Source organism: Carica papaya, chromosome 6, assembly GCF_054855325.1.
Source record: "Carica papaya isolate Zhongbai chromosome 6, ASM5485532v1, whole genome shotgun sequence".
In the NCBI taxonomy this organism is placed as follows: Eukaryota; Viridiplantae; Streptophyta; class Magnoliopsida; order Brassicales; family Caricaceae; genus Carica; species Carica papaya.
In genome coordinates this window covers 18,051,083-18,064,228 of record NC_142314.1, presented here as the reverse complement: position 1 = coordinate 18,064,228, position 13,146 = coordinate 18,051,083, and the positions used below count along the sequence as shown (strand labels likewise).

The 13,146-nt window shown below is 36.7% G+C and overlaps 1 protein-coding gene across 3 annotated transcripts in view; it reads left to right on the top strand.

Moving 5' to 3' along the window:
• Positions 1-13,146, top strand: part of LOC110813652 (RING/U-box superfamily protein) — a 41,633-nt gene that overhangs the window by 27,828 nt on the left and 659 nt on the right. For 2 of the 3 annotated variants that reach the window (XM_088206363.1, XM_088206364.1), the window contains 5 exons: positions 3,792-3,873; positions 6,372-6,429; positions 6,597-6,721; positions 12,692-12,775; positions 12,869-12,939. In XM_088206363.1, the coding sequence (XP_088062489.1) occupies positions 3,792-3,873; positions 6,372-6,429; positions 6,597-6,721; positions 12,692-12,775; positions 12,869-12,939 (420 nt within the window). Of the gene's footprint in view, positions 1-3,791; positions 3,874-6,371; positions 6,430-6,596; positions 6,722-12,671; positions 12,776-12,868; positions 12,940-13,146 lie in introns of all 3 variants that reach the window. The other variant, XR_015812822.1, reaches the window with a different exon arrangement.

Sequence of the window (13,146 nt, the reverse complement as noted above, 5' to 3'; positions counted from 1 at the left end):
TTGTGCTAGATCTTTTGTGTACAACTAATCCTCCATAATCTGCATCAGCATAGACTTGTATGAGCTGTTTATCATTTTTTTAAGACATAATTCCTTTTTCATGTGACTTTTTTACGTAATGCAGTCAGTATTCTGTAGGCTACTTGTAGGTGTACTTCTTTCGAAATGTACATGAATTGACTTATAACACTCATTATATAAGTAATATTTGGTTCATGTGGGTTAAGTATGTCAATCTTCTAACTAATTTATGATTCATTTCATTGTTTAATAGATCATTTTCTTCTTTTATTTCTAATTTAAGGGTGCTAGTTGGTTTGTATGCTAGATTGCCTGAGTCTCTCAACCGGTTATGAATGTATTGCTAATAAGAAATAAAAGTCCCAAATTTTTTGAGCGGATGACTTCAATTTCCAACTAATTTCTGACATGTTTCCTTATTTACTGGAGTATTTTCTTCTACTATTCCTAACTAGTGATTAGGCTCAATGGGAGTGTTAGCTAGTTTGCATACTCTCTTGCCTGAGTCTTTCAACAGGTTATGAATGTATTTTCACTGAGAAATAAAGATCTCGGGATTTGAGCAGACAAGTTAAATTTTCAGAAAGTACTTCAACATACCAAACTTTTTTATCTCAAATTCTTTTGTTAGGGAGTATTTTACTATTATTTTTTCTTTCTCATCATCTTCTATTATGATAATGTAATCAACTATATTAGGAGAGTTGTAACTCGTCTTGTTCCTGAGTGTTTGATGAAGAGAGCATGGTCTCCTTGAGCTTGCTTAAATCCTAAATCTATCATTGTTCTTGTGAACTTGCCAAACTATATTCTTAGCAATTGCTTGAGTTCATATAGAGCCTTGTTTAGTTTATGTATTCAAATCTTTGCGAACCTCTATTCATCTTTACTTATGAATCCTACAAATTTAAATGTCCAGACTCAAGTGCTATTAAAGAGCCTTATGCACTTTATTAATCTTCTTACCAGCCTTGCTGAACCAGATCCCACTTCTTATTCTTTTTCCTAATTTCCCATCAATCTGTTTCTCTGCAAATTAAAGCATCAATGACAATAAAAGAATAGTACTAACACGAATGAAAATGAAAGAAAACGTTTCATCATCTTTCTCTTAGAAGCCAATTCCAATCCCAAATTCTTAACTTGTCATCTTCATTGTGGCACCATTACCTCTATCTTTTCCCTTCTCCTTTTCTCTCAATCTCTCTACCAAGTAGTTCAATTGCCTAAACATCATATCTTCTGCATACCCACAATCACTGAAATTCATACTCGCAATCTCTGAAATTCCTAAGCCTCTTGAAATTCATACATGCACGGTACATATATAGTTTTTTCTTTAGTTCCTTCACAAGCGAAACACACTTCAGGTGGTTCTCTCTCTATGAATGGTGATAACCATCTAGTGGTGGAAGACAGCTTCAAGAGGCTTAGGATTTTGCTGAGAAGTGAATACCAACTTCAATGTGGATTGTAAGCTAGAAGAAAGAGAATAAGGAGGAAAGATAGAAAATGGCTTCATAGAGTGAGGGTGATTTAGTAATTTGTTAGCACACTTACACTGTTAATACATAAGCTAACAGAATAGTTAACAGAAATGTAATATTGGTTCAAGTATTCTCACTTGGTGGATTTGCTATTGATTTTTAAACGCATAACAGTACGAGAAATAATTACTGGAATTTTACCTGCAGCCTTTATCTGAATCTGCAACTTCAATGGCTTAAGATGTGCTTTTTAACAGCTTTTTCTGCCTAATGTGTTGGTTTTTGTTGGCCTTCTAAATAAAGCCTTTTTTCTCAATTCATATGGTGAATATTGTAAAGTTGTATATTGCTATTGATGCTTCAATGTAGCATCAACTTCGACAATCCATGCTTTCACATGTAATGATCTAAACAAATTGTATTTATGATGGTTCCTCACGTTTTATCTCTCCTAGTTGAAATCCTGCACCATTTTGGAACTTAACTGTTGGCATCAAGTTCATGAAATCTTGAGCAGAGATTTCAGCATGGTGTAGCTAAATTGCAAGTCGAATAGGAAATCCTGCACTGTTTTGGAACTTAAACTGTTGGCATCAAGTTCATGAAGTATTGAGCAGAGATTTTGGCATCGCATTGCTAAATTGCTAAAAAAATTGCAAGTCAAACTGTTACCTGTCCTCATTTTGGAACTTAACTGTTCACTCCTTAATAATAATCTATTTATTACTATTTTCTCTATTTTAAAACTAGACCTTAATATCTGTAACTTAAACTTTAGCTCTTCGTATTATCTATTTGTTATTATTAGGGCTAATATCTTAAAACGGTCTTGCAATTTTCAATTTCTCTCAACTTACACCTTGTATTTTTAATTGTAACAATCTGGATGCTGCAATATAAATGTTTATCAAATTGCACCTTCTCTTGAAATTTTCTGTCTAATCTAACCATGATTTGGAAGTGGCAATTTACACCAAGAGATTTATGACATGTGCAAGGGTAAAAATATCCCAAAGGAAATTCCTAAAATAATCTATGTTCCTTTTTTTTTGCTCCTTCCTCTTTATTCTTCTGCCTTACTCCTTCCTCCTACCATATTTTTGGTAGGCTTTGGTCTAAAAGAGATTTTAGTCTTTGTTTTCATTGATTCATTTTCTTTGCTCTTGCCAAAGCTTAGCTGTAAACTTTTTATCAGTTTGTTTTTTTGGCCCCTTCTTTCTCATGGTCGTCATCATAGCTTATCTGTTGGATTGATTGGGAGAATGGTTCGCATATGATCTCTTTGCTTACAGCTCTTTCTTGTACCGACGATGTTTGTTTTCCATCTATTGGAAGTATCTTCTTTTCCTGCCCCCTTGGATATGATGTGTAAGTATATAACATAAGAAGATGCTACTCACAATGGCTGGTGGGAGCCAGAAAGGATTTTGGAATTTGGCATTTTTTTTCTTGGAATAATTGGAGAGATCACGTTTGACTTTCAGTAACACATGAAATTTATTGAAGATTCATGCAAGATCATTTCAGAAGAGGCTAAAATAATGAAGAAAGTCGAAGGGAAATTTAAAAAAAAGTGGATACGAATGATGAGAATTTTCTTTGGTCTCATACAGCTTTTTTTTTCTTTTTTTTTGGGTTTGATATAAATCATGAGCAATTTCGACTTTGATCCTTCTTTTTGTTTACCTTTTTTGGCTGTTTTGAGGTTTAAAATCTGGAGATGTTTTCCATCAAGAATCAGTTTCCATGAGAAGGGATCTGTTTGAAAAGTTTGTGGTGGTCTTGATTAAGGCTATGGTATTTTTGCAAGATTTTCAAGGATTCTGGGGGTCTTATGTCATCAATGATATTTATGAGGTAGAATCAGAAAGAGGAGGAAGAAAAGAAAGAGAAAGGAGAGTGGCTTTTTTAAGCTTTTAATTTTCTTTGGATGTTTTTGCCCATGGAACATGTCGTAAATTTATTGGTTCAAACTAATGTTTAAATCACAGTTAAATTTGATGGAAAATTTTAACAAGTGCGACATTTATATGGCAGGTTACAGATTGTTACAATTGAAAATGCAAGGTGCAATTAGATACAAATTAGAAATTGCTGTGGTGTTTTAAGATATTACTCATTATTTTCTTCCTTCTAAATCTGTCCATCAAGATGGCTATTGAGTTGATTTGTTAGATGGTTGTTCGTAAAAGCGGAACTCTTGTATTCTTTTGGATTATTTGTGATTATAACTGTTTTTTCTTTTCTGTTCATTAACTTTTCCATGCATTTTTAATATTTTAGTGGTGCTTTCCTTGAAGATGCTGTGGTTATTTCATGTGGACATTCATTTGGTGGTCTCATGCTAAGAAGGGTCATCGAAATGGTACATAGCACTATCTCCTATTCCTTAATGAAACTAGAGAAACATTCCCATGATTGCTTTAAAGATGTCTTCGCTAGTTTTTTGAGAGGATTTTAACTGTGTAGTGTGGTTCTCGTATGATCTTGTTTTTTTGCTTTCCTCTCTGCTTTTCATAGAATTACAACAAGAGTATTTATTTTGATAATGAATGAGGTAAACGAGATAACATACAGCTTTGAAGTGAGGATATTGCCTCTCTTGGTCATTGAGAAATTTATCCCTTAATTGAGAATGCTGTAGATTAATCTGTGGATCTCATTATTGTATTGATCTTGTGGAAAATTGTCAAGAGATAGTGGTAAAGAAGAAATAAACTCTAGTAGGAATGTGTTCTATCATAGAGAATTATGGCTGACTTTGCATAATCCACTTCAGTGGCTGCCCTTGACATTTTTTTAATCTCATGCCACTTTGCTGAACACTCCTACCTGTCAGTCAGTCCCTTCTTGCCTTGGCAGTTTCTTTTGGATAAGCTCTTTCCTAGGTTCATTGACATTTTCTTTCCTTACAACTATACCACAATCTAAGCTACGAACCTGCAAATAGACCAGCTACTCGTGCTTTTCCCAGTCTTATCGGTAAGGGTCATTGGATCTTACCAGCCTTTAGCTTGAAACTCCTTTGGTTGCTGATAGGGATTTCTCACTGAATTTCCTATAGGTGGAAGTAGGAGTGTTCATAATTTGATCCAAGTCTTTGATCCAAAGGTGGGAGGACCGAAAATTTCGGTCTAGTTCAGTCTGATACCCAGCCCGGATCCACCAGACCGACATGTACAAAAAATGTTCCAAATTGGGGATTGGTATTGAATAGATTATTGTTTGTTTTTCTTAATTTCATTAATTATGAACTTGACAAATGATTATGGTTTATTGATATGTTATTTGTTTTAATTTTAATTCATTTCATTAGTTATTTTTAATTAAAAAAGATCATTTGAGAAAAAAAGCCCAACTTGGTTCGACTTAGTTTGGACAGAATATTTTGGTCCTCTCTTCAGTTCAAAACTTGAGGATCAAAAGATTTTGGTCTAGTTTCAGACCGATGAATACTCCTAGGTGGAAGGGACCTTGTGGTTGGAATCCCCTAGAAATGATATGCTTGGATAGTCGCGAGTAATTTCTTAGGTTGTTGTGGGTACATAAGTTTTGAAGGTTTCTAATTGGATCCGGTGGAACTCAGTTGTGGAAACATGTGCCTAGCACAATCAAAGAATGTCGTAAAGACCATTGCTTCAGCTTCTTAGGCTCTTTAAGATTATTGAGCCTATAGGAGTTGAGCCATGTAAATAGGCCAACTAACTCTATCCCCTCTAGTAGGGCTCTGATCCAGTCCTTCAAGTGAAGGAAAATTACCCATCTTCTCTTCATAGAATTTCCTGCAAAAACCAGTAATTTCAACCTCAATGCAAAAAGAAGGGTCTCTAAAGCCTAATCATCCTACCGTCCTCAAGCTCCAATTCCTTGACAACACTTTGTGCTCCTTCCTGCTGTCACACTATGAAAAAATTTAGAATTCGTATCCCTGTACTAGCCCTTTGAATCTTATATTTTTGTTTCCCCATTCATTTGTTCTTTCACAAAGTCATCCTAATACTTGGTTTGAGCATGAAGGTCAACCTGTTGGAATTCTGTTAAACCATTCTAGGCCTCCAGCCTATCCTGGAAACTAACTTGATTAATAAGATTCTGCTTTTTAACCGTAAAGTCCCCAACACCTCCTTTTTCCAGTCTTGTAGCTGCTTTTGATAAATTTCAGTTTCCTCATCAACTTAGAGCTTTCCCATCTCTCCCTTGAAGCAGTATCCCACTTTTCTCTCCCCTGATTGAGAAAATGGGGGTGTTGCACATCTTTTCAAAATGAAATGTGTAAGATGCCACTTGAGGTGATTAGATTCTAGAAGGATGAGAATATCAAAGACAGGCCTAGGTAGACCCTCATGGGACAAGTCAAGAAAACAATTTACCTGAAACTAATCGATGTGAGACAATATGACTCTACCTCTAGAGATTAACCAAGAAAAGAACAAGAAACAGACTATTATCTAGTTTTCCATAAATAGTTGAACATTTCTAAACCAAATTGCTTTCTCGTCAGAGATAAATGGAAATTCACGAACTGTGCGATGTGTAGCATTATTCGTTATGTGCATAATTGCAGTAACTTCTTTTTCTTTTTGGGGTATTTTTGATGATAGCTGGCAATATGTTTCAGTTCAAACTGAAGTTCTGGAAACATTTATGAAGAACACTGCTGTATTAGAATCCATTTAATTTTGTTATGTGCATAAATGCAGATTCATCTATTTTTTTGGTGTGCTCAATAATAGGCCCATTGCTCTTGAGATGCCTTTGTTATCTAGCATTATCATATCGGCTTCATTACTTTGTATAATGGGCTTATTACCTCTAGATGGGAAGAGACCAGAATGATAACCACAATTATTGTTTGCATAACAGTCGAGATGTACTCTCTGCAGTGCTGAAGTTGAGACTGGCTCTTTGATCCCTAATCTTGGTACATTCCACTAAACTTAATCAGCTTTCTCTTAAATTACTGTCCTTCTATTTCTTTCTACTTCATTAATTTTGTCAAGAACTAGTGGCACTTCGTGATGCTATAACTGTGGTAGGTTTATTGTGTATTCTTTTCTATGTTGTATTAAATTTGCTTTTCATCCACAGCTCTCAGAGCTGCTGCTGCAGCCGTGAAGCATGAGGATGACAAAAGGCTATTCCATAATGCAGCTCTTCGTAAGCGTCGGAAAGAAATGGGTGATCAAGTAGATCCTACAAGAAGACCAAACAGGGTACCTTTCAATTGACTGACTGATTCATTGATTTGATTCTTAATAGTGCTGGGGCATGTGCACTCACTAGACATCAGAATCTTAGTTGTTTCTAAGTCACTGATTTTTGTCCTGGACACATATGTACATTGGCATCTTATTTTCTTTCTTATACTTTCTTATTTTCTTTTTTTTTTTTCCAAAGAGAAGATATTGTTAAGAGATAAAGAAAATATAACGAGAGAGAGGTTATACTCTGCTAGAAAACAGTGGGGGGAATGAAATAAGATTGAATATTAGGTTCTGTTAGTCTTTTGTTAGGGTGTTTATAAGAATCCTTATAATTTTAAATTTCCACTAGCATACTAAGGGAAGGACAGCTGCCAACTGTGTTGTACCTGAGGAATATTACCAATGTTACCCACCTCTGATTGGCTGCGGTATTCTATATATATGTATGCTAAATCTCTAATGAAATAAGTGAAGAATTATCAGAATTATCTCATATTTTCCTTCTGTCCTTCCCTATTCTATCTGTTTCCCTCTTTTCTTCCTCTCACTCTCATTCTCTCTCTTTTCCCTTGCTAATTAATTAATAATAATAAAATGAAATGAATATAGAATAGAAAGATGCAACCCAGATAAATGCAATGCTCATTAGAATTAAACATTCTCCGTTTAGTTTTCTTTCATGGAAGCTCAGACGAAAAAAAAAGAATCGATCGTTTGAGTATTTCACTAAATTGCAAACAAAAATGAGAATAAGAGGAATATACATATATGTTATGTAGTATATATCCATCTATATTGAATGGGGATATTCTCGAAACTCACAAAGAAAAAAGGAAGTGAGTTAGACAAAAAGAGAAGTAACTTGAACAAAAAAAGAAGTAACTTGGACAAAAAGAAACGAAGTGACTTAGACAAATCTTTTTTGTCAATAACCTCAGACCAATCAATCGAATATTGATTAATACGTAATCGATCGAACACTACTTGAAAACCCTCGGCTAGGGTTTACCCATGAGCCAGTACTTTGACAAACTGGTATGACAGCCACCTAAACCTGTTGAACCGCCTCTTCCACCATCAAATTGGCTATGAACAAGTGCAAATCCAATATGGTTGACGCCTAAAAGATGAGCCAGGTGGAGAATTCGTTGCATGGCATGGAGACCATAGGACTTCATGATAGAGAACAAGAGGGGCCTCATCAGAATGATGCAGAAAGAGTGGTAAACAGAGGGTTAACTTCCTCGATAGGAGGAAGGGCAGAAACCAAAAGAGACGAAGAACCTTGAAAATCAGCCCCTTCAAAATCCTATTGCAGCAGTAATAAGGACTATTTAGCGAGCCAAGCTCCCTCCTTTCTCTGACAGAATTGGACAATGCCATCCCACTGCTACTACGGTTGGGGCCAGTTAACTTAAAGCCCTTTTGCTACTCACCCTAAGAAAGAAAAGAAATAGAGAAGCAAGTAGCCCAAATGCTTGAGGAATCAATAATCAGACTAAGCCACAGCCGCTTCTCCTTGGTACTGTTGGTAAGAAAAAAAGATGGGAATTGTAGATTTTGTGAGGATTATAGGCTACTGAATTCAATTACCATTAATAATAAATTCCTTATCCCGGTGATTGATGACGTTTTAGATGAACCCCACAGGCTACTACATTCTCTAAAATAGACTTGTGGTTAGGTTACCACCAGATTAGAGTCAAGCCATGTGACATTCCTAAAATGGCCTTTAGAACTCACCATAGCAATTTGATTTCAAGGTCATTGCCCTTCAAGCTAACAAATGTCCCTACCACCTTTCAGGTACTCATAAACCATATTTTCCAACCTTATCTTTGAAAATAATGCTGGTTTTCTTTGATGACATCTTTTTTTATATAATTTCATCCAAGCAACACCGGGAGCACTTGGAGGCCGTATTTTTGAATCTTGCAGCAGCATCAACTCTTTGCCAAGCAGTCTAATTTTTGCTTGGAAAGAAGAAGTTAGGGTACTATGGCCAACTGATTTCTAAAGAGGGAGCGAAAATAAACTTGTCCAAAGTTGAGGCCATGGGTTCTTGGACTTGGCCAACTAGTCTGAAAGCACTGTAGGGATTCTTTGATTTGACAGGATACTATAGGAAGTTTGTGAGAAATTACTACACCATAGGCAGTCTATTAACTGAAATGTTGAAGAAAAATGGGTTTGCTTGGAACCCAAGGCAGAAGTAGCTTTTGAAGAAATCAGGACATCTCCTGTTCTTGCATTACTGCATTTCTCCCAATCCTTCATCTTGGAAACCAATGCATGTGAAAAGGGCATAGGTACAGTGTTATTGCAAAAGGGAGGCCCCTTGCCTACTAAAGGAAACCTTTGAGTCCGAGGCACCAAATACTATTCATATAAAAACTGGAGTTCTTGACAATCTTAATGGCTGTCTCAAAGTTGTCACTTAGAAGAGGTTGTTTTCACTATAAGAACAGACAGAGAAAGCACCAAACATCTGTTTTTTTTTAGATAAAAAGTATACGATATGAATTAACATGGTACCAAAATGGGGGTACCACCCATGTACAAAAGATTTACAATAGTGTTAAGGTATCAATGAGATTCTCAAAATTTTTATCACTAATAATGTCATGACCAAACAAAATAGATCCAAAAGAATGAGTTTACCTATCTCTTATTTTATACAAACTACTCTCAACACGTTCAAAAGTTTTATAATTTCTCTCTTTCTCAAAGACCCAAAAAACAGCCAGTGGAATAAAATTAGCAATATTTTTTTTACACATAAACCATCTCAAGCCCAAATTTCATACCAACCGAGTCAGCAATAACTCACTCAACCCCCAAAAGATCATAAACCATACACCATAGATTGTAAACCATATGACACTACAATAGGAGATGATTGAACATTTCCTCCGCCTAAAGAAAACAGTAACAGCCATTAACCAGGATCTGTCCCTTTAGTATGAATTTATCGATAGTTAAAATTTTCTCCCAACAAGCTTCCCAAGCAAAAAATGCAATACGCGGGGGAGCCTTAGTCTTCCAGATTTGCGCAGCCGGAAAGCTCAAACTGTCATTCTCATTCCCACCACACAGAAACTTATAAAAAGAAGTAACAGAAAAATTCCCCTTTTTTTCCAGTTTCCAAACAGCCTGATTATCACAAGTCTTCATCTGATGTGCCTCTAAATTTTTCAGTAAATCTTCATATTCACCAATCTCCCAATCATTCAGATTCCTTGAAACATCAACGGGCCATTCAACTTTCTCCATATTGACCCGCCTCACTAACAGCCATTTTCTTGTTTTAAGCAATAGCATAAATCCTGGGATATCTCCTCCTAAGGCAACCCTCACCAATCCAGTCATCCTTCCAAAAACTGATCTTGTTTCCGCTGCCAAGATTCCACTTTATGCATTGCTGGAACTGAGGCCACAACATTACAATTTATCTCCACAAACCTCTTCCTTGAGGAGTATAAATTCTGCTGCCAGCACTTTTACCCATGTAATCACCTCAACGGGCGTTCACAATTTTTCTCCATAACCTGTCCGCTTCCACTAATTATCTCCACAACCACTTTCCTTGCAATGCTTCATTCATTTTAACTATGGATCTTATGCCAAGACCACCATGGTTGATCGAGTTTTTGATATCATCCTATTTTGCCAAGTAATATTTTTGATCTCCATCTTCATCACTCCAATGAAACCTATTTTGTATGGCTTCCAATCTCTTAGCCACATTCATCGGAATTGTGATGGTAGAGAGATAGTAGATTGGAAGATTGACCTAGGTATTTTTTATTAAGGTATACCTACCCCCTTTAAAAAAGGAAGTTTCTCTTCCAACCCGTTAGCCTTTTTTCGAACAATTCAATCACCGGTTGCCAAGAGATTTGATCTTTATATTTGGCTCCCAACAGAACCCCAATATATTTAAAAGGGAACTTGACATCTCTGCTGCCCAACACTTCAGCAAACACCTCAGCACTACCATCACCGCCAATCCTGGCCATTTCAGATTTACTGAAATTAATTTTAAGCCCAAAGACAGCTTGAAAGCACAAAAGCACACAATGCAAATGCAACAAATTCCTCAAATCTGGTTGGCAGAAAATTAACGTGTAGAAAGCACCAAACATCTTCTAAATAAGCAGGTGCATACTTTTATCCAAATGGAGAGCATTGTGAGGATGCTAAGGCTGAGTTACACCACTGAGTACAAAAAAAAATGAAGAAAATAAAACAAGGTGGTATTGCACATGATCAAGAAGGAACCAGAAGGAAGATGGAGAACCAGCAGGCTTGACCAGTCAATAGATTTCATTGTGCCCTCCTAAAATCAGTAGTTAGAGATACAACACTGGTGATGGTTGACAGATACGCCAAATACAGCAATTTGTAGCTCTCACACACCCCTTTACGACCCAGAAGGTGGCCTGAGTTTTCCTTTCTAAATCTGCTGGTTACATGCATGCCAAGCTCCATTGTCTCAGATAGAGACAAGATCTATACAAGAAACTTCTGGCAGGAACTTATGAGGATGGTTAGGAGTAGAAGACACAGCCTATTACCGTCAAACAGATGGCTGAACTGAGAAGGTTAACTAATGCCTGGAGAACTACTTGAGATGCATAGCTTTCCATAAATCTAACTCCTGGATGAAATTTAGGGCTAGCCGAAGGGTAGTATAGCACTACTTACCGCTTTATCATCAAAATGACACCATTCACAGCACTTTATGGTTATCAGCCTCCCTAATAATGGATCCTCAAGAGTAGAGCACACCTGAGGCAGTCCTGGAAGACTGGACGGGAAAGAGGCAGGAGATGAACTGAATTTTGAGGGAGAATCTTCTGGGGTCCCAGAACAGAATGAAGCTGGTGATCGACTATAAGAGCACTGAAAGGGAATTTCAGGAAGGATATCTAGTTTTTCTAAAACTTCAACCATTCAGTTAATTAACAAATACAATTTGAAGGGGCTTGAAGTTAGCTCCCAAGTCCTATGGGCCGTTCAAGGTAGAAACGAAGATAGCTCTTGTCATATACAAGTTGAGCCTTTCACCAGGAGCCACCATCCACCCGGTTTTTTATGTATCTATGCAGAGGAGGTATGAAGGCAGCTCAGTTCCTACCAGTCATGACCTTTCTATCACAAACACAGAAGGGAAGATTTGAGTGGAGTTTGAAATGATTATGCAAAGGCGAGTAATCAATTGCCGCAACAGACCAGTGGAGTAGTTTTTGATCAAATGGCTCAATTAGGTCCAGATTCCACCTGGAAGGACTGGGCATTTCTCAAGAGGCAACTCCCATCACTCAAACTCTAGTATTTCAGCAAGGTAAAGGAAATGTTAGCAAATAGTGTTGGGGGGAATGAAATAGAATTGAATGTTAGTTTCTGTTAGTTTTCTGTTAGGGTTTTTCTAAGGATCTTCATAATTTTCTGTTCTGTCCAAGCGTACTAAGGGGTGGACAAGTGACAGCTATGGTGTACCTGAGGAATATACCACTATCAGCCACCTCTGATTGGCTGCGATATTCTATATTTATGTATGCTCAATCTCTGATGAAATCACTTGAAGAATTATCAATTAGCTCATCTTTTCCTTCTATCCCTTCCCTATTCTTTCTGCTTCTCTCTTTCCTCCCACTGATTCTCATTCTTTCTATCTTTCCCCTCTCTAACCTCACTAAAGCTGATGCATGAGCAAGTACCTTGACATCCTCATACAAGAATTTTGGTTCCTATAGCCTCTGGAACAGAGTCCAACTATCATAATAGATAAATAATTTCTTTTTGAAAAAAGTAGGAATTTGCATGCGTATATGGGGGATAACGTTTTAATATTATTATTGATGAAACTCTCATTTTGATTGGGAAAATATCTTGTTTCCTAATGCTATATATACACACACACATGAATTCTGTTGGGTAATTTTGTTTATGTCAGCTATGTATTTTATCTAAAAGGAAAATGGAGAAATTGCTACTGATGATGGACTCAATAAGGGTGTGCAGTATCCCTTTTCTGTTAATGAGAAGGTGATAATAATGGTGAGCGTTCTTTTTTCATTTTTATTTTCACTTGTTGATATTGACCAGTTCAAGTATGCTATATGATCTATGAGTGACAACTGAACTGTGCAGGGAAACCGAAGAACACCAGTGAAGTTTGTTGGCAAAGAAGCAGTCATCACATCTCAATGTCTCAATGGCTGGTATATTTCTGACACTGCAGCTAAATGTTATCTACATGTAGGGCCTGCTATTTTTTTTTTGGTTGGAAAGTGTACTTCTATAGCTCTGTAAAGTTAAAAATAGCCTGCCATTATGGATTGAATTGGAACTTATGTCACAAGTAGTGCCTGCATCCTTGGGTACTACTAGGAAATTTTGGTTGTAGATATCTTTAGTTGGCTAATTAG